Raw genomic sequence first — 19,143 nt, forward strand, 5'->3', positions numbered from 1 at the left:
CCTCAACACACAGGACCAGGTACACACGTCCCTCAACACACACGTGTCCCTCAACACACACGTGTCCCTCAACACACACGTGTGTGTCCTCAACACACACGTGTCCCTCAACACACAGGACAAGGTACACACGTGTCCCTCAACACACACGTGTCCCTCAACACAACACGTGTCCCTCAACACACACGTGTCCCTCAACACACAGGACCAGGTACACACGTGTCCCTCATCACACAGGACCATGACCAGGTCCAGGACCAGGTCCAGGTCTGTTTGTGAGGAGGAACATCAGAACAGGACTTAAAACTCACAGGAGTCAGTTTTGTGTGGTTCAGGATTTTTGAGTGATGATATTTGATTTGTGATTCGGTGTTTTGTCGTGTCTTCTCGTTCAGGACCTGCTGCTGGACGCTCTGGGCGAGAAGGTCTCCCTGGTCCATCAGAGCTGCGTGGACGACCGGGTCTCCACCTTCTCCACCTTAGAGAAGCTCACACAGATCGAGGCCACGCTCAGCGAACTCCTCCAGAACCTCGAGTCCATCCCACAGGAGAGTCTGGACCTGATGAGGAGAGTGAAGGAGAGCGAGAAGAGAGCCAGGTACAGGACCAGGACTAAACCAGGACTAAAACAGGACCGAACCAGGACCGAACCAGGACTAAACCAGGACTAAACCAGGACTGAACCAGGACTGAACCAGGACTAAAACCAGGACTGAGGACCAGGACTAAAACAGGACTAACCAGGACTGAACCAGGACTAAAACAGGACTGAACCAGGAACTTAAAACAGGACTGAAACCAGGACTAAACAGGACTGAACAGGACCGAACCAGGACTAACCAGGACTGAACCAGGACTAAAACAGGACAGGACTGAACCAGACTAACCAGGACTAAACCAGGACCGAACCAGGCCTAAACCAGGACTGAACCAGGACTAAAACCAGGACTAAACCAGGACTGAACCAGGACTAAACAGGACCGAACCAGGACTAAACCAGGACTAAAACAGGACTGAACCAGGACTAAACAGGACTAAAACAGGAAACCAGGACTAACCAGGACTGAAACCAGGACTGAAACCAGGACTAAACCAGGACCGAACCAGGACCAGGACTAACCAGGACTGAACCAGGACTGACTAAACCAGGACAGGAACCAGACTTAAACCAGGACTAAACCAGGACTAAACCAGGAACCAGGACTAAACCAGGACTAAAACAAAACCAGGACTAAACCAGGACTGAACCAGGACTAAACCAGGACTGAACCAGGACTAAACCAGGACTAAAACAAAACCAGGACTAAACCAGGACTAACCAGGACTAAACAGGACTAAACAGGGACTACAACCAGGACTAAACCAGGACTGAACCAGGACTAAACCAGGACTAAACCAGGACTAAACAAGGACTAGACAGGACTAACCAGGACCAACCAGGAACCAGGACTAAACCAGGACTGAAAACAGGACTGAACCAGGACTAAACCAGGAAACAGGACGAACCAGGACTGAGGACTAAACAGGACAGGATAAACCAGGACTGAACAAGGACTAAACCAGGACAAAACCAGGACTAAACCAGGACCAGGAACCTGACTAAACCAGGAAAAAAACCGGACTAAACCAGGACTAAACAGACTGAACCAGGACTAAAACAGGACTAAACAGGACTGAACAGGACACTAAACAGGACTAAAAACTCAGGACTAAACCAGGACTACTAAACCAGGAGGAACCAGGACTATACAGGACTACCAGGACTAAACCAGGACTGAACCAGACAAACCAGGACAAAACAGGACTAACCAGGGACTAAACCAGGACTAAACCAGACACTAAAACCAGGACTAAACCAGGACTAAACCAGGACTAAAACCAGACTAAACCAGGACTAAACAGGACTGAACCAGACTAAACCAGGAAACCAGGACTACCAGGACGAACCAGGACTAACTACCAGGACCCTAACCAGACTAAAACCAGGACTAAACCAGGACTGAAACTAAACCAAGGGACTAAACCAGGTCTAAACAGACTAAACCAGGACCAGGACTAAACCAGGACTAAAACCAGACTCTAAACCAGGACTGAACCAGACTAAACCAGGTCTAAACCACTAACCAGACTAAACCAGGTCTAAACAGGTCTAAACCAGGTTTAAACCAGATTTAAACCAGGTCTAAACCAGTCTAAACCAAGTCTAAATCAGGTCTAAACCAGGTCTAAACCAACCAGGTCTAAACCAGGTTCAGTCTAAACCATAAACCAGGTCTAAACCAGGTCTAAACCAGATCTAAACCGGTTTAAATCAGTCTAAACCAGGTCTAACCAGGTTTAAACCAGTTAAACCAGGTCTAAACCAGGTCTAAACCAGGTTTAAACCAGGTCTAAACCAGGTCTAAACCAGGTCTCTGCTGCAGGCAGCGTGAGGAGAAGTTGAGGGAGCAGCAGGAGAAGCAGAGGGAGCGGATGAGGAGGTACCTGGAGCGCTCCATGTCCGAGCCAAAGAAAGTCGTGAGTCCCACAAAACGTCTCGCTCCAAACTAAAACAAACCTCTGTATTTATCGGTGAAATACTCGGTTCAGTAATTATTATTTTTATTATTTTAAAACGTGAATGTTTTGTTTCAGCTGAAGAAAAAGCCGATGCCGAAGTTCGTCCGTGCGGTTCCAAAAGCTCCGGAGTCTAAAGTCGAGGAAACTGCAGCAGAAGAAGAAATCCAGAGATACCTGTTCCCCTCTGACGACTCGGACTAAACCAGGACTAAACCAGGACTAAACCAGGACGAAACCAACAGGACTAAACCAGGAACTAACCAACAACTAACGGACTAAAACAAGGACTAACAACAGGGACTAAACCAACAGGACTAAAACAGGACTAAACCAGGACTAAACCAACAGGACTAAACCAGGACGAAACCAGGACTAAACCAGAAATAAAACAAGACTAAACCAGGACTAAACCAGAGCTAAACTAGGACTAAACCAGGATTAAAACAGGACTGAACGAGGACTAAAACTGAACTAAAACAGAACTGAACCAGGACTAAAACTGGACTAAAATAGGACTGAACCAGGACTAAACCAGGAATAAACCAGGTCTAAAACGGGACTGAACCAGGGACTAAACCAGGGCTAAACCAGGACTGAACCAGGACTAAACCAGGACTGAACCAGGATTAAAACTGGACTAAAACCGGACTAAAACTGGACTGAACCAGGACTAAAACTGGACTAAAATAGGACTGAACCAGGACTAAACCAGGAATAAACCAGGACTAAAACGGGACTGAACCAGGGACTAAACCAGGACTAAACCAGGACTAAACCAGGATTAAAACTGGACTAAAACCGGACTAAAACTGGACTGAACCAGGACTAAAACTGGACTAAAACAGGACTGAACCAGTACTGAACCAGGTACTAAAACCAGGACTAAACCAGGACTAAACCAGGACTAAAACTGGACTAAAACTGGACTAAAACAGAACTGAACCAGGACTAAACCAGGGACTAAACTAGGATTAAACCAGGACTAAACCAGGACTAAACCAGGACGACAGATCCAGACTCAGCGGCAGAACTCAGAACACAGAAATATTTGACCTGTCACTGAACAGATGAGGTTATGTCAACGATGAAAACGGAAAAGAATCAGGTTTAAAACTTCTCACGCCAAAAATTATTAATAAACACAATATTTTAGAAAGTTTGATTTCCTGTCGCAAAACTGTCCCTTTTTTTTAAACCGGCTGGATCTTTTCTTCAGATCATAATGTGAGTGTCTTTATCCTCGCTGTAATATGACTCTGGAAGAAGCTGCCTCCATCATCCTCGTCCCCTCTGCATCCTCAGATTCAGACCGGACCAGACCGGACCAGACCGGACCAGACCGGACCAGACCGGACATCCCCACTGACCCGGGACAGTCCCAGGTCTGAGTCTGTGTCCCCCTGTCCCCGCAGATTTATACAAAACCACCGATTTGTCCCGGGTTTATACAAGAAATGTCCCAGGTGTGTCTATTTTGGACCAATTTGATCTAAACCGGGACTAAACCAGGACTATTTCAGGTCTAAACCAGGTCTAAACTAGGACTATTTCAGGTCTAAACCAGGACTAAACCAGAGCTAAAATTGAACTATATAAGGTCTAAACGGGGTCTAAACCAGAACTATTTCAGGTCTAAATCAGTTCTGAACTAGGACTAAACCACGACTATATCAGGTCTAAATCAGGTCTTAACAGGGTCTAAACCAGGACCGGTTCAGGTCTAAATCAGGTCTAAACCAGGTCTAAACTAGAGCTAAACTAGAACTATATCAGTTCTAAACTGGATCTAAACCAGGACTGTTTCAGGTCTAAACCAGGTCTAAACTAGAGCTAAAATAAATCTATGTCAGGTCTAAACCGGGTCTAAACCAAGACTATTTCCAGGTCTAAACCAGGTCTAAACCAGGACTATATCAGGTTTAAACAAGGTCTAAACAGAGTCTAAACAAGGACTATTTCAGGTCTAAGTCAGGTCTAAACTAGGACTAAACCAGGACTATTTCAGGTCTAAATCAGGTCTAAACCAGGTCTATTTTACATCTAAATTAGGTCTAAACTAGGACTAAACCAGGACTATATCAGGTCTAAACCGGGTCTAAACCAGGACTATTTCAGGTCTAAACCATGATTAACCAGGTCTAAACTAGGACTAAACTGGATTATTTTAGATCTAAACCAGGACTATTTCAGGTCTAAATTAGGTCTAAACTAGGACTAAACCAGGACTATTTCAGGTCTAAACCAGATCTAAACCAGGTCTAAACCATGACTAAACCAGGTCTAAACTAGGACTAAACTAGGACAAACAGGTCTAAACTAGACTAAATTTTAAACAGGTCTTTACTGGGTCTAAACCAGGTCTAAACCAGGTCTTTACCAGGTCTTAAACCAGGACTATTTCAGGTCTAAAACCAGGTCTAAACCAGGTCTAAACCATGACTAAACCAGGTCTAAACTAGGACTAAACCAGGTCTAAACTAGGACTAAACCAGATCTAAACTAGGACAAAAACTGGATTATTTTAGATCTAAACCAGGTCTAAACTGGGTCTAAACCAGGACTATTTCAGGTCTAAACCAGGTCTAAACAGGTCTAAACCATGACTAAACCAGGTCTAAAGGACTAACCAGGTCTAAACCAGGACTAAACCAGATCTAAACTAGGACAAAACTAGATTATTTTAGATCTAAACCAGGTCTAAACTGGGTCTAAACCAGGACTATTTCAGGTCTAAACCAGGTCTAAACCAGAACTATTTCAGGGCTAAACCAGGTCTGTACTGGGTCTAAACCAGGACTATTTCAGGTCTAAACCAGGTCTAAACCATGAGTAAACCAGATCTAAACTAGGACTAAACTGGATTATTTTACATCTAAACCAGGTCTAAACTAGGACTAAACCAGGACTATTTCAGGTCTAAACCAGGTCTTTACCAGGTCTAAACCAGGACTATTTCAGGTCTAAACCAGATCTAAACCAGGTCTAAACCATGACTAAACCAGGTCTAAACTAGGACTAAACCAGGTCTAAACCAGGACTAAACCAGATCTAAACTAGGACAAAACTAGATTATTTTAGATCTAAACCAGGTCTAAACTGGGTCTAAACCAGGACTATTTCAGGTCTAAACCAGGTCTAAACCAGAACTATTTCAGGTCTAAACCAAGTCTTTACCGGGTCTAAACCAGGACTATTTCAGGTATAAACCAGGTCTAAACCAGGTCTAAACCATGAGTAAACCAGATCTAAACTAGGACTAAACTGGATTATTTTACATCTAAACCAGGTCTAAACCAGGACTATTTCAGGTCTAAACCAAGTCTTTACCGGGTCTAAACCAGGACTATTTCAGGTATAAACCAGGTCTAAACCAGGACTAAACCTGGACTAAACTAGGGCTAAACCAAGACTATATCTGGACTATTTCAGATCTAAACCAGGACTATCACTGTCAGATTACTCAGCGGCGTCTTTCCTGTAAACATGACGAATAAATAAAATAAAATAAATCACTTTTACTCATCACGAGAGGGCGACATTTTCACTTTTTTATTTTTTTTATTTTTTTTTTTTACACACCGAACCAGGAAGTGCCGGGAGCATCCTCAGACATGTAGCCGCGCCGTAGTTCACCTGCTTCGGCTTCGGGACACCGGCTCTTCTCGCGGGACCATCCGACAATGCGATGGGAAACTGCTGGGCTTACTGCGCGGGGCTGTTCCGCAGGGAGGCCGACCGACTGCAGCGGGGAGGCGGGTAAGGGGAGCCGACGCGACCCGCTGTAGCCTTTAGCATCCGGGGCTAACCGAGCTAACGGCTAACAGCGCCCCGCCGGACACTCGGGTCTTAACTGGAAAAATACAGAAAATAAAACGATAAAGTGAACATTTAAAACGTTTATTTACTAAACACACACGTCCTGAAATGTAGAATGTGTCTAGGGAAGAAGGCGCGGTGGTTTAAGATGCGGAAAAGCGTAAAAATGTGAGGAAATCTTTAATCAATTATTAGTCCGGACAGACCCCGCCCGTGTCCGCAGTTGTCCCCCGGGGTCAAGCTTCGTCCCCGGCTGAGGTCAGCGGAGGAACCGGTGATCAGAAGCGTTGGGAAGTTTACATTTAAAACGTAATCCACAGACAGATTACAGATTACACACCCCAAAATGTACTTTGTAAAGTAATCCATTAAAGGATTTAAAGTGAGTAACGTAATCTGATTACTTTGGATTACTTGGTTTTCTGTAGAGAAGCAAAGACGAGGAAATCTTCACTTAAGAAGTTTTGTCTGATAAAAGAAAATAAAAAGTCCAGACTTTACTGAACCAAATTAAAAATATTATTGATAGAAAACGAAGAGACACGTCCACACAGCAGGATTTAGTCCTGTTAAATCCTGGTTTAGTCCTGGTTTTAGACGTGGTTTTAGACCTGGTTTAGACCTAGTTTTAGACCTGGTTTAGACCTAATTTAGACCTGGTTTTAGACGTGTTTTAGACGTGGTTAGACCTGGTTAGATTAGACTGGTTTTAGACTGGTAGACCTGGTTAGACGTGGTTTAGACCTGGTTTTAGACCTGGTTTTAGACGTGGTTTAGACCTGGATTAGACCTTTAGACGTGGTTTTAGACCTGATTTAGACGTGGTTTAGACCTGGTTTAGAGTGGTTTTAGACGTGGTTTAGACCTGGTTTAGACCTGGTTTTAGATGTTTTAGACGTGGTTTAGACCTGGTATAGACATGGTTTAGACCTGGTTTTAGACGTGGTTTAGACGTGTGGTTTAGACCTAGTTTAGTTCAGACTTAGTTTAGACCTGTTTAGACCTGGTTCAGAACCTAGTTTAGACCTGATTTTAGACGTGGTTTAGACTGGTTTTAGACGTGGTTTAAGTTTAGACCTTTCAGACCTAGTTTAGACCTGTTTAGACCTTTTAGACCTGTTTAGACCTGGTTTAGACCTGGTTCAGACCTGGTTTTAGACCTGGTTTTAGACCTAGTTTTAGACGTGGTTTAGACCTGATTTTAGACGTGGTTTAGACCTGGTATAGACGTGGTTTAGACCTGGTTTTAGACGTGGTTAGACCTAGTTTAGACCTAGTTTAGACCTGGTTAGACCTAGTTTAGACCTTTAGACCTGGTTCAGACCTGGTTCAGACCTAGTTTAGACCTAGTTTTAGACCTGGTTTAGACCTAATTTAGACCTGATTTTAGACGTGGTTTTAGACCTGGTTCAGACCTAGTTTACACCAGGTTTAGACAGGGTTCAGACCTGGTTTTAGACCTAGTTTTAGACGTGGTTTAGACTGGTATAGACGTGGTTTAGACCTAGACGTGGTTTAGACCTGGTTTTAGACCTGGTTTTAGACCTGGTTTTAGACGTGGTTTAGACCTGGTTTTAGACGTGGTTTAGACCTGGTTTAGACCTAGTTCAGACCTAGTTTAGACCTGGTTTAGACCTGGTTCAGACCTGGTTCAGACCTAGTTTAGACCTAGTTTAGACCTGGTTTAGACCTGGTTTAGACCTGGTTCAGACCTAGTTTAGACCTAGTTTTAGACCTGGTTTAGACCTAATTTAGACCTGGTTTTAGACGTGGTTTTAGACCTGGTTTAGACCTGGTTCAGACCTAGTTTAGACCAGGTTTAGACAGGGTTCAGACCTGGTTTAGACCTAGTTTTAGACGTGGTTTAGACCTGATTTTAGACGTGGTTTAGACCTGGTTTAGACCTGGTATAGACGTGGTTTAGACCTGGTTTTAGACCTGGTTTTAGACGTGGTTTAGACCTGGTATAGACGTGGTTTAGACCTGGTTTTAGACCTGGTTTAGACCTGGTTTAGACCTGGTTTAGACCTGGTTTTAGACGTGGTTTAGACCTGGTTTTAGACGTGGTTTAGACCTGGTTTAGACCTAGTTTAGACCTGGTTCAGACCTGGTTTAGACCTGGTTTAGACCTGGTTTAGACCTGGTTTTAGACCTGGTTTAGACCTGGTTCAGACCTGGTTTTAGACCTGGTTTTAGTCCTGGTTTAGACCTGGTTTTAGACCTGGTTTAGACCTGGTTTTAGACCTGGTTTAGACCTGGTTTTAGACCTGGTTTTAGACCTGGTTTAGTGTCCGGCAATGAGTGGAATTACGGTGGAATGTACTCTGATTACGTAACTCCAGTACATGTAATCTGTTACTCCCCAACACTGGTGATCAGACCTGCCCTATTTACCCCGGGACAGTCCCAGGTCTGAGTCTGTGTCCACCTGTCCCCGCAGATTTATCCAAAACCACTGATTTGTCCCGAGTTTATACAAGAAATGTCCCAGGTGTGTCTATTTTGGACCCATTTGATCTAAACTAGGGCTAAAATAGAACCAGGTCTAAACCAGGACTATATCAGGTCTAAACCAGGACTATTTCAGGTCTAAATCTGTTCTAAACTAGGACTAAACCACGACTATATCAGGTCTAAACCAGGTCTTAACTGGATCTAAACCAGGACCATTTCAGGTCTAAACCAGATTTAAACCAGGTCTAAACTAGAGCTCAACCAGGACTATATCAGGTCTAAACCGGTTTTAAACCAGGTCTATTTTACGTCTAAATTAGGTCTAAACTAGGACTAAACCAAGGCTATTTCAGGTCTAAACCAGGTCTTTACCGGGTCTAAACTAGGACAAAACCAGGTCTAAATTAGAGCTAAAATAGAACTCTATCAAGTCTGAACCGGGTTTAAACCAGGTCTGTTTCAGGTCTAAATCAGGACTAAACCAGGACTAAAATAGAAGTATATCAGGTCTAAACTGGATCTAAACCAAGACTATATCAGGTTTATTGCGGTAGTTTTTTATTTATTGTATTATATTATTTATAGTTTTTTTATTGCGATAAACGATAATATTGACATTTTGAGACCTTTTTTCTACTAATATAACGACCATGGAATCAGCGAGAACTTTTGAACAAAAAAGCACTTGAAAATAAACTTGGTCATCACACTTGAGACACAGGTTAACGGGTCAGATCTACGGAAAAACGAGCACGCACATGGAAAGAATGAGTGTTTTTATTGTGTTTTTGAGCTCTAAAACACCTTTAACTGATCAAATTTAAAAATAAATAATCTATTTAAAAAATAATATAATAATAATAATATAAATAAAATAATAATATAAAAAATATAATAATATAATAAAATAAAAATACAAAAAAATAAATAAAATAATAATATAAATAAAATAATAATATAAAAAATATAATAATATAATAAAATAAAAATAAAAAATAAATAATCATGGAAATAACATCTCCATGGAGGCAGGAAAGGCTCATTTTTGCAATTTTTGGAGTGAAACCAAATCTGTTTTCCCGTTTTTCTTCAGGTCCAAGTACTTTCGGAGCAGCACGGTCGGGGAGCATTACACCATAGAGGTACGAGCGCGACCACAGACGCACTCACCACCTCGTTACGCCGAAAGATCTCAACGTGTTTGTCATTTGAGTAACTCTGAGGGTTTTTTTTATCGTTTACAGTTTGAGAACTTGGTGGAAAGTGATGAGGTGAGTTCTTCTCATTCTGGATTTTTGAATGTGTGAAGGAGAAGGGGAAGAACAGAGCAGAGGGTCAGGAGGAGGAGGTCAGAGAAGGTCAGAGGAGGAGAGGAGAAATTCAGGAGGAGGAGGTCAGAGGAGGGTCAGAGGAGGAGAGGAGAAGGTCAGAGGAGGAGAGGAGGAGAAGGTCAGAGGAGGAGAGGAGAAGGTCAGAGGAGGAGAGGAGAAGGTCAGGAGGAGCAGAGGAGAAGGTCAGGAGGAGGAGAGGAGAAGGTCAGGAGGAGGAGAGGAGAAGGTCAGGAGAGGAGGAGAGGAGAAGGTCAGGAGAGGAGGAGAGGAGAAGGTCAGGAGGAGAGGAGGAGGTCAGAGAAGGTCAGAGGAGGAGAGGAGAAGGTCAGAGAGGGAGGAGAGGAGAAGGTCAGAGAAGGGTCAGAGGTGAGGAGCAGAGGAGGGTCAGAAGGTCAGAGGGTCAAAGGAGCAGAGAGGAGCAGAGGAGAAGGTCAGAAGGGGCAGAGGAGCAGAGGAGAAGGTTCAGAAGGTCAGAGGAGGAGAGGAGAAGGTCAGAGGAACAAAGGAGCAGGTCAGAAGGTCAGAGGAGTTGTATGAGAGTTTTCCTGTTTATCTTGTGCTTCTGTTTCAGGGAGCAGAGAGTCCACAGCCCTGCCCCAAGTAAGACTTTCACTTTCACTTTTACAGATTCTAAAGTTAGTCTGTGTGACTTTGAAATGTTCCTCAGTGTAGCATTAAGCTTATTTACCTCTATCACGAGGAGACGGGGCACGTCTGTGGAGAGGCGAGCCTGCTTGGATTTACGAAGTCGTGTTTTTAGAGTATTTTTACAGCAACAGAAACACCTGTAATGTAATAAATGCTTCACTGTGGAACTTTCCCGGCAAAGGTTGAAATTCGTTCTTCAAAATAAAACAAAAAAAAATAAGAAAATGGAAAAACAATAATTTTCTTCATTATTTGTCTCCAAAACCAAAGTGAAAAAACAGATAATGATTGATTTTTTTGATTTTGTGTTTAAACAAAAAATGGATAAAGGACTGAACCAGGACTAAAACAGGACTGAACCAGGACTGAACCAGGTCTAAATCAGGACTAAAACAGGACTGAACCAGGCCTGAACCAGGTCTAAATCAGGACTAAAACAGGACCGAACCAGGACCGAACCAGGCCTGAACCAGGCCTGAACCAGGACTGAGTGTCAGGACGGGCTCAGAAGTGCGCCCATGTAATCTGTCAGGTGATCGGGACTGAGACCGGTTTAGTCTTGGATCAGTCCTGGTTTAGTCCTGGAATCTGTTCTGGGATCAGTTCTGGTTTAGATCTAGTCTAGACCTGTTTTAGTCCTGGTTCAGTCCTGGGATCTGTCCTGGGATCAGTTCTGTTTTAGTCCTGTTTTAGTCCTGTTCGGTCCTGGTTCAGTCCTGGTTTAGTCCTGGTTTAGTCCTTGGTTCAGTTCTGGTTCAGTCCTTGGTTTAGTCCTTGGTTCAGTTCTGGTTCAGTCCTTGGTTTAGTCCTTGGTTCAGTCCTGGTTCAGTCCTTGGTTCAGTCCTGGTTCAGTCCTGGTTCAGTTCTGGTTCAGTCCTTGGTTTAGTCCTTGGTTCAGTTCTGGTTCAGTCCTTGGTCCTTGGATTAGTCCTTGGTTCAGTCCTGGTTCAGTCCTGGTTCAGTCCTTGGTTTAGTCCTTGGTTCAGTTCTGGTTCAGTCCTGGTTTAGTCCTTGGTCAGTTCTGGTTTAGTCCTTGGTTTAGTCCTTGGTTTAGTCTGGTTCAGTTCTGGTTTCAGTTCTGGTTCAGTCCTGGTTTAGTCCTTGGATTAGTCCTTGGTTTAGTCCTTGGTTTAGTCCTTGGTTTAGTCCTGGTTCAGTCCTGGATTAGTTCAGTCCATTATCTGTTTTTTCATTTTAGTTTTGTAGACAAATGTTGAAGAAAACAGTCTTGTTTTTGTTTTTGTTTTTTTCGTTTCTTATTTTCAGTTTTATTTTGAAAAACGAGTGATACTTGGACTTTTCCCGCCGCGCTCGTCTGAACCTTTTGTCCGTTTTCCTTTCCCCCACAGGCCGATCTCGGAGGACGAGATCAAACACCTGCGCGACCACCACTACTCCGCCCTCTCCGAAAAACAGCTCCACATCGACAAAAAACTCCAGCAAGAGGTCAAGTCCACCTTTAAAAAACTTCTTCTCCTGTTTCCTCATTTGTTTTTTGTCATTTTTGGCTTCACTTTTGGTTCCGCTCCGGTTTTGGTTTGAGTAATTTTATTTTGCTTTGTGCTTTTTTTGTTTGTTTTTGTTTTGTTTTTTTATTTCCGTAGTTAGAGGCACAAGAGGAGCAGTTAAGGCTAGAAGAGGAGGCTAGGCACGCCGCCCAGCGCGAGGTCGCACGCTCGGCACGAGAGCAGAGGGCCAAGGAGGTGAGCGCCCCCCGCTGGCTCCTCCGACCACTGCACTTACGCGTGTGTGTGTGTGTGTGTGTGTGTGTGTGACGAGAGAGCGGCGAAACGTAAACAAAATCGGGCGAAACGTAAAGCTCGAATTAAAAAAAAATACATAGTCGTCGTTAAAAATTTGAATCGTCTCGAAAAAAACGAATCCCGTTTCTCCTCAAACTGTGAGTCTCTCTGTGGTTTTAATTTAAACGAAAATTTGACACGTTTTTTCAGCCTCTGTTTGGTTTAGTCCTGGTTTAGTCCTGGTTTAGATCTGGTTTAGTCCTGGTTTAGTCCTTGGTTTAGTCCTTGGTTTAGTCCTGGTTTAGTCCTGGTTTAGTCCTGGTTCAGTCCTGGATTAGATCTGGTTTAGTCCTGGTTTAGATCTGGTTTAGTCCTGGTTCAGTCCTGGTTTTCAGTCCTGGATCTGGTTTAGTCTGGTTTTATCTTGGTTTAGTCCTGGTTTAGATCTGGTTTAGTCCTGGTTCAGTCCTGGATTCGATCTGGTTTAGTCCTGGTTTAGATCTGGTTTAGTCCTGGTTCAGTCCTGGATTAGATCTGGTTTAGTCCTGGTTTAGATCTGGTTTAGTCCTGGTTTAGTCCTGGTTTAGACCTGGTTTAGTCCTGGTTTAGATCTGGTTTAGTCCTGGTTCAGTCCTGGTTTAGAGTCCTGGTTTAGTCCTGGTTCAGTCCTGGGTTTAGTCTGGTTCAGTCTGGTCTGGTTTTAGTCCTGGTTTAGTCCTGGTTCAGTCTTGGTTTAGTCCCTGGTTCTTTGGTTTAGTCCTGTTTAGTCCTTGTTCAGTCCTTGGTTCAGTCCTGGTTAGTCCTGGTTTAGTCCTGGTTAGTCCTGGTTTAGTCCTGGTTCAGTCCTGGTTCCTGGTTTAGTCCTTGGTTCTGTTTAGTCCTGGTTTAGTCCTGGTTTAGTCTGGTTCAGTCCTGGTTCAGTCCTGTTTAGTCCTGGTTAGTCCTGGTTTAGGTCCTGGTTAGTCCTGGTTGTCCTGGTTTCAGTCCTGGTTTAGTCCTGGTTTAGTCCTTGGTTCAGTCCTGGTTCAGTCCTGGTTTAGTCCTGGTTCAGTCCTGGTTTAGTCCTTGGTTTTAGTCCTGGTTTAGTCCTTGGTTTAGTCCTGGTTTAGTCCTGGTTCAGTCCTTGGTTCAGTCCTGGTTTAGTCCTTGGTTCAGTCCTGTTTTAGTCCTGGTTCAGTCCTGGTTTAGATCTGGTTTAGTCCTGGTTTAGATCTGGTTTAGTCCTGGTTCAGTCCTGGTTTAGATCTGGTTTAGTCCTGGTTTAGATCTGGTTTAGTCCTGGTTTAGTCCTTGGTTCAGTCCTGGTTTAGATCTGGTTTAGTCCTGGTTCAGTCCTGGATTAGATCTGGTTTAGTCCTGGTTTAGTCCTGGTTCAGTCTTTGGTTTAGTCCTGGTTCAGTCTTTGGTTTAGTCCTGGTTTAGTCCTGGTTCAGTCCTTGGTTCAGTCCTGGTTTAGTCCTTGGTTCAGTCCTTGGTTCAGTCCTGGTTTAGTCCTGGTTTAGTCCTGGTTCAGTCCTTGGTTCAGTCCTGGTTCAGTCCTGGTTTAGTCCTTGGTTCAGTCCTGGTTCAGTCCTGGTTTAGTCCTGGTTCAGTCCTGTTTTAGTCCTTGGTTCAGTCCTGGTTTAGTCCTGGTTCAGTCCTGGTTTAGTCCTTGGTTCAGTCCTGGTTTTAGTCCTGGTTCAGTCCTGGTTCAGTCCTGGTTTAGATCTGGTTCAGTCCTTTACCCTGACGCTCTGTTACAAACACATCACTCCTCTCCTGCTTCTGCGTTCACATCCCGCTCGTTTTTGTTCCGTTGCTCTTGGTTTCACTTCATTTCGCCGTCGTTTATTTTCCGTTTTCGTCGGTTCTTTTCGTTTGTACTGAGCCGTGCGTTTCTCCTCAGTTGGCGTCTCAGAGGAGCAGAGGCCGAGCCGACGGAGCCACGGAAGAGACCCGAGACCAAAGAAAGTCAGTCCTCCGGTGTTTTCAGAAAGTTTTTACCGTGAAATGTGGGGGTTTTAATTTTGGATTTAAAATTTTATTTTTTTTCCCCCGCAGACAGAGCGAGAAAGGCGTGGATTTCGACGCCTACCTCCAGAATGTGAAGGCCCAGTCTGAGGCGTTCAGGAGCAACCGTGAGTCCGGACTTGGTTTTTACCTGCGGGTGATGTTCAAGAGGGAGGATTACACTTTTACTGAAGCCCCGCCCCGAGCTTTACTCCGCCCCCGAAGCAAAATCTGACAAATCCTCCAGAGTGGGCGGGCTCCGGAGCGATGATTGACAGGCGACCGACAGCCACAACAGTATAACAGGTCACGGCGGCGTCAGGTCGGGGCGGGACACGGCGGCGTCGGGGCGGGACACGGCGGCGGTCGGGGCGGGACGGGACAGGCGGCGTCGGGGTCAGGGACACGGCGGCGTCGGGGCGGGACACGGCGGCGTCAGGTCGGGGCGGGACATGGCGGGTTCAGGGCATCGGGCGGGACACGGTGGTCGGCGTCAGTCGGGGCAGGCGGGACATGGCGGCGTCAGGGCAGGGAACATGGCGGTGTCGGGGTCGGGGTCAGGTGGCGGGACATGGCGGGGGTCGGGTCGGTGGGTCGGGGCGGGACATGGCGGCGTCGGGGCGGGACATGGCGGTGTCAGGTCGGGGTGGGACATGGCGGGTGGTCGGGTCGGTCGGGGCGGGACATGGCGGCGTGTCGGGGCGGGACATGGCGGCGGCGTCGGGGCAGGACATGGCGGTGTCAGGTCGGGGCTCCTCATGTCCCGCCCGTAGACGCCAGTGTCTGCTCTCGTCACGTATCAACCTGAATCTGACTCATCGGCGCCGTTTGTCCAACACCAAAACTCAAACGTCCTGTTGATCCTGAAGAGGCCGATACAAACAAGACTCAGACCCAAAAGACACATTTTTAACAAATCTGCACCAAAATGACAAAATAAAACCAGAGACAGAGACACACTTCTGTTTTATGCTGCGTTTATTCTCTTGAGCTCGGGACTCGGGGAAACCGACCTCCACCTCGAGAAAGTGCAGTGGAACGGCCGAACGTGGATTTACGTCACTGCAAAAACGTCAGCGCACACAGTAAACGGGGAGAATCGTCTTTTGGTCGTGTTGACGCGTTCAGTCGTGTTTGTGCAGAGAAAGTGTCTCTAAAAACTTAATCGTGACATTTAGACTTTTCTCTCACATCATTTGACAGAAACACCACACTCCCCCGTCAGAGCGCCGTCCCGTCACTGTCGCCGTTAATCAAACTTCTGCATCAGGTCTGATTTTTATTTTTTATTTCTCTCCCCCCCCCCGGTGTTTGTGGTCCAGGTTTGCCCTCGGACCCGACTGTGGTGACCCCGAACACGGAGCTGAGCTGGGACTTCACCACCAAGACCCGGTCCACAGAGGACGGGACCTCGCTGGACCTGGAGTGGGAGGACGAGGAAGGTACTGAGCCAGGATTGGACTGGGGACTGGACCAGGGACTAAAACAGGACTAAAACAGGACTAAAACGGGTGTAAAATGAGATTAAACCAGGACTAAACTAGGACAAAACCAGGACTAAAAGAGGACTGAACCGGAGACTGAACCGGAGACTGAACCGGAGACTAGACCAGAAGACAGAGACTAGACCTAGACCAGAGACTAGACCAGAGACTAGACCAGGGACTGAATCAGGGACTAAACCAGGAATAAACTGAGAATAAAAAATGGTCTAAAACCAGGTTGAAATGAGACTAAATCAGGACTAAACCAGGAGTAAACCAGGATTGAATCAGAGACTGAATCAGGAATAAACTGAGACTAAAACAGGTCTAAAAGGGGTGTAAAATGCGACTCAACCAGGACGAAACCAGGACTAAAACAGGACTAAAAGAGGACTGAACCAGAGATTGAACCAGAGACTGAACCGGGGACTAGAGTAGAGACTAGACCAGGGACTAGACCGGGACTGAATCAGGGACTGAATCGGGAATAAACTGAGACTAAAACGGGTCTAAAACCAGATTGAAATGAGGCTAAACCAGGTCTAAAATGAATAAACGGTTTCGGAGCGTTCAGAGACAAAAGTGCGCGAGGTGGGATGAGGTTGTTGTTGTTTTCCCGATTCCCGCTGATCCGTTTGTGTTTTTCCAGGGATAAACCGCTCTCTGCCGCCGTGGGAGCGCTCGCGGACGGAGGAGGACATCCTGAGAGCCGCGCTCAGACCCGGATCTAAACCCACGTCCGAGGAGTCCACCGCCCTGGAGTGGGAGAACGACTTCATCAGCTCCCAGGACTGCGCCGAACCGGGGACGGGCCGACCGGACCCGGACCCGCTGGACCAGGACCCGCTGGACCAGGACTTGGACTTGGACTCTGAGTTTGAGGGTTTTGTGAATCCCGTTTTGGAGCTGGACACTCCGTCGGACGTGGAGGACAGTCACAGATAGTAGCTCCTCTGGAGCTGCGGCGACTTTTCACGGCGCTGCACCTGATTTTTACTTCCGAAAAAAACGTTAAAAAACCAAAACTGGTTCATTCTAAACATTTCACGAGGTCCAGAGTTTTTCCTCTCGGACCTTCTGCGTTCAGAGCGTCTGAATTATTCGGCGCCGTGAGTTTATACGAGATTTTTATAAAGTTCAGACCAGAGAGAAGTTTTACTGTCAAACAAAAAACACCAGGACTGAACAAGGTCTAAAATGAGACTAAACCTGGACTAAACCTGGACTAAACCTGGACTAAACCTGGACTAAACCAGGTCTAAAATAAGACTAAACCTGGACTAAACCAGGACTGAACAAGGACTGAACCAGAGACTAAACCAGGACTAAACCAGGTCTAAAATAAGACTGAACCTGGACTGAACCTGGACTGAACCTGGACTAAACCTGGACTAAACCAGGTCTAAAATGAGATTAAACCAGGACTAAAAGAGGTTTAAACCAAGTCTAAACCAGGACTGAACCAGGACTAAACCAGGTCTAAAATAAGACTAAACCTGGACTAAATCAAGTCTAAATCAGGTCTAAAATGAGACTAAATCAGGTCTAAAAGAGGTTTAAACCAAGTCTAAACCAGGACTGAATTAGGTCTAAACCTGGACTGAACCTGGACTGAACCTGGACTAAACCAGGTCTAAACCAGGTTTAAATCAAGACTTAACCAGGTCTAAAATTGGACTAAACCAAAACCAGGACTAGCATGCTAACAGCTGTCCTTCCTGCTCGTCTGACAGTAAAACTCTTCACGTTCGGACTCGACGGACTCGTTGTTTTTTTTTTCACTTCGGGACACGAAAAATCAGGTCCAGCGCCTTTTTTTTTTAGTTTTTTTTTTTTTTTAGACCCGAGTCCGTTTGGATCAAAGCTTTTCAGTGCCTTCATCTGAACCGCCGTCCATCCTCCGACCGCTCAAACACGACAGGCGCGCGACAGGTGCACCCACAGGCGAGCGGCAGGTGAGCGCCCGCAGACCCACGCCTTTGTTCCCCCGGGTTTATTTATTTACGTTTAGTCCTGAAAAGACGTGAAGCGTTTGGAGGCGGCCTGGTGTTTTTGAGCAGAAGTCGAGCCTCGAGGAGATAAAACCGCGTGTTCTGCCTGTGCCTGAGGTTTTCACGCGGGTCGGGGGTCGAACCGAACACGGACGACTTCACGCTGATGTTGGGTCGAGCGTAACGAGCCGGCGTCGCTCCATTTAACCCAACATTTACCAGACAAAATAAAAACTGAACATTTCTGTGTGTTTTGGTGGTGAAAATCTGCTGACGGGTCATTTAAAAAAACATTAAAATCATCAGTCAATCACCAGGACTAAACCAGAACTAAACCAGGACTAAACCAGGTCTAAACCAGGTCTAAACCAGGTCTAAACCAGGACTAAACCAGGACTAAACCAGAACTAAACCAGGACTAAACCAGACTAAACCAGGACTAAACCAGGTCTACTAAACCAGGTCTAAACCAGGACTAAACCAGGACTAAACCAGGACTAAACCTAAACCAGGACTAAACCAAAAACACTAAACCAGGACTAAACCAGGTCTAAACCAGGTCTAAACCAGGTCTAAACCAGGACTAAACCAGGACTAAACCAGGACTAAACCAGAACTAAAAAACTAAACCAGGACTAAACCAGGTCTAAACCAGGTCTAAACCAGGACTAAACCAGGACTAAACCAGGACTAAACCAGGTCTAAACCAGGACTAAACCAGGTCTAAAAACCAGGTCTAAAACCAGGACTAAACCAGGACTAAACCAGGACTAAACCAGGTCTAAACCAGGTCTAAACCAGGACTAAACCAGGACTAAACCAGGTCTGAAACAGGACTAAACCAGGTCTAAACCAGGTCTAAACCAGGACTAAACCAGGACTAAACCAGACTAAACCAGGACTAAACCAGGACTAAAAGGACCAGTCTAAACCAGGTCTAAACCACTAAACCAGGACTAAACCAGGACTAAACCAGGACTAAACCAGGTCTAAACCAGGTCTAAACCAGGACTAAACCAGGACTAAACCAGAACTAAACCAGGACTAAACCAGGTCTAAACCAGGTCTAAACCAGGACTAAACCAGGTCTAAACCAGGACTAAACCAGGACTAAACCAGGACTAAACCA

The 19,143-nt window shown here is 45.5% G+C and overlaps 2 protein-coding genes across 2 annotated transcripts in view; both read left to right on the forward strand.

The window, feature by feature from the left end:
* Positions 1–2,791, forward strand: part of LOC129410708 (uncharacterized) — a 4,154-nt gene extending 1,363 nt beyond the window's left edge. Inside the window, exons 2-5 of the mRNA XM_055159558.1 lie at positions 14–211; positions 396–598; positions 2,424–2,517; positions 2,635–2,791. Of these exons, the coding sequence (XP_055015533.1) occupies positions 14–211; positions 396–598; positions 2,424–2,517; positions 2,635–2,760 (621 nt within the window). The 3' untranslated portion in view covers positions 2,761–2,791. The remainder of the gene's footprint in view (positions 1–13; positions 212–395; positions 599–2,423; positions 2,518–2,634) is intronic.
* Positions 2,792–6,107: 3,316 nt separating this feature from the next.
* ap1ar (adaptor related protein complex 1 associated regulatory protein) lies at positions 6,108–18,435 on the forward strand. The gene is made up of 10 exons (XM_020933785.2): positions 6,108–6,315; positions 9,923–9,971; positions 10,074–10,100; positions 10,732–10,760; positions 12,158–12,254; positions 12,413–12,511; positions 14,436–14,500; positions 14,591–14,667; positions 15,862–15,981; positions 16,673–18,435. The coding sequence occupies exons 1-10, from the start codon at positions 6,245–6,247 to the stop codon at positions 16,966–16,968; spliced, it is 930 nt and encodes a 309-aa protein (XP_020789444.2). The 5' UTR covers positions 6,108–6,244; the 3' UTR covers positions 16,969–18,435.
* Positions 18,436–19,143: the final 708 nt, after the last annotated feature.

Source organism: Boleophthalmus pectinirostris, unplaced genomic scaffold (genome assembly GCF_026225935.1).
Source record: "Boleophthalmus pectinirostris isolate CB_2022bp ecotype Guang Dong unplaced genomic scaffold, ASM2622593v1 HiC_scaffold_23, whole genome shotgun sequence".
Taxonomy (NCBI): domain Eukaryota; kingdom Metazoa; phylum Chordata; class Actinopteri; order Gobiiformes; family Gobiidae; genus Boleophthalmus; species Boleophthalmus pectinirostris.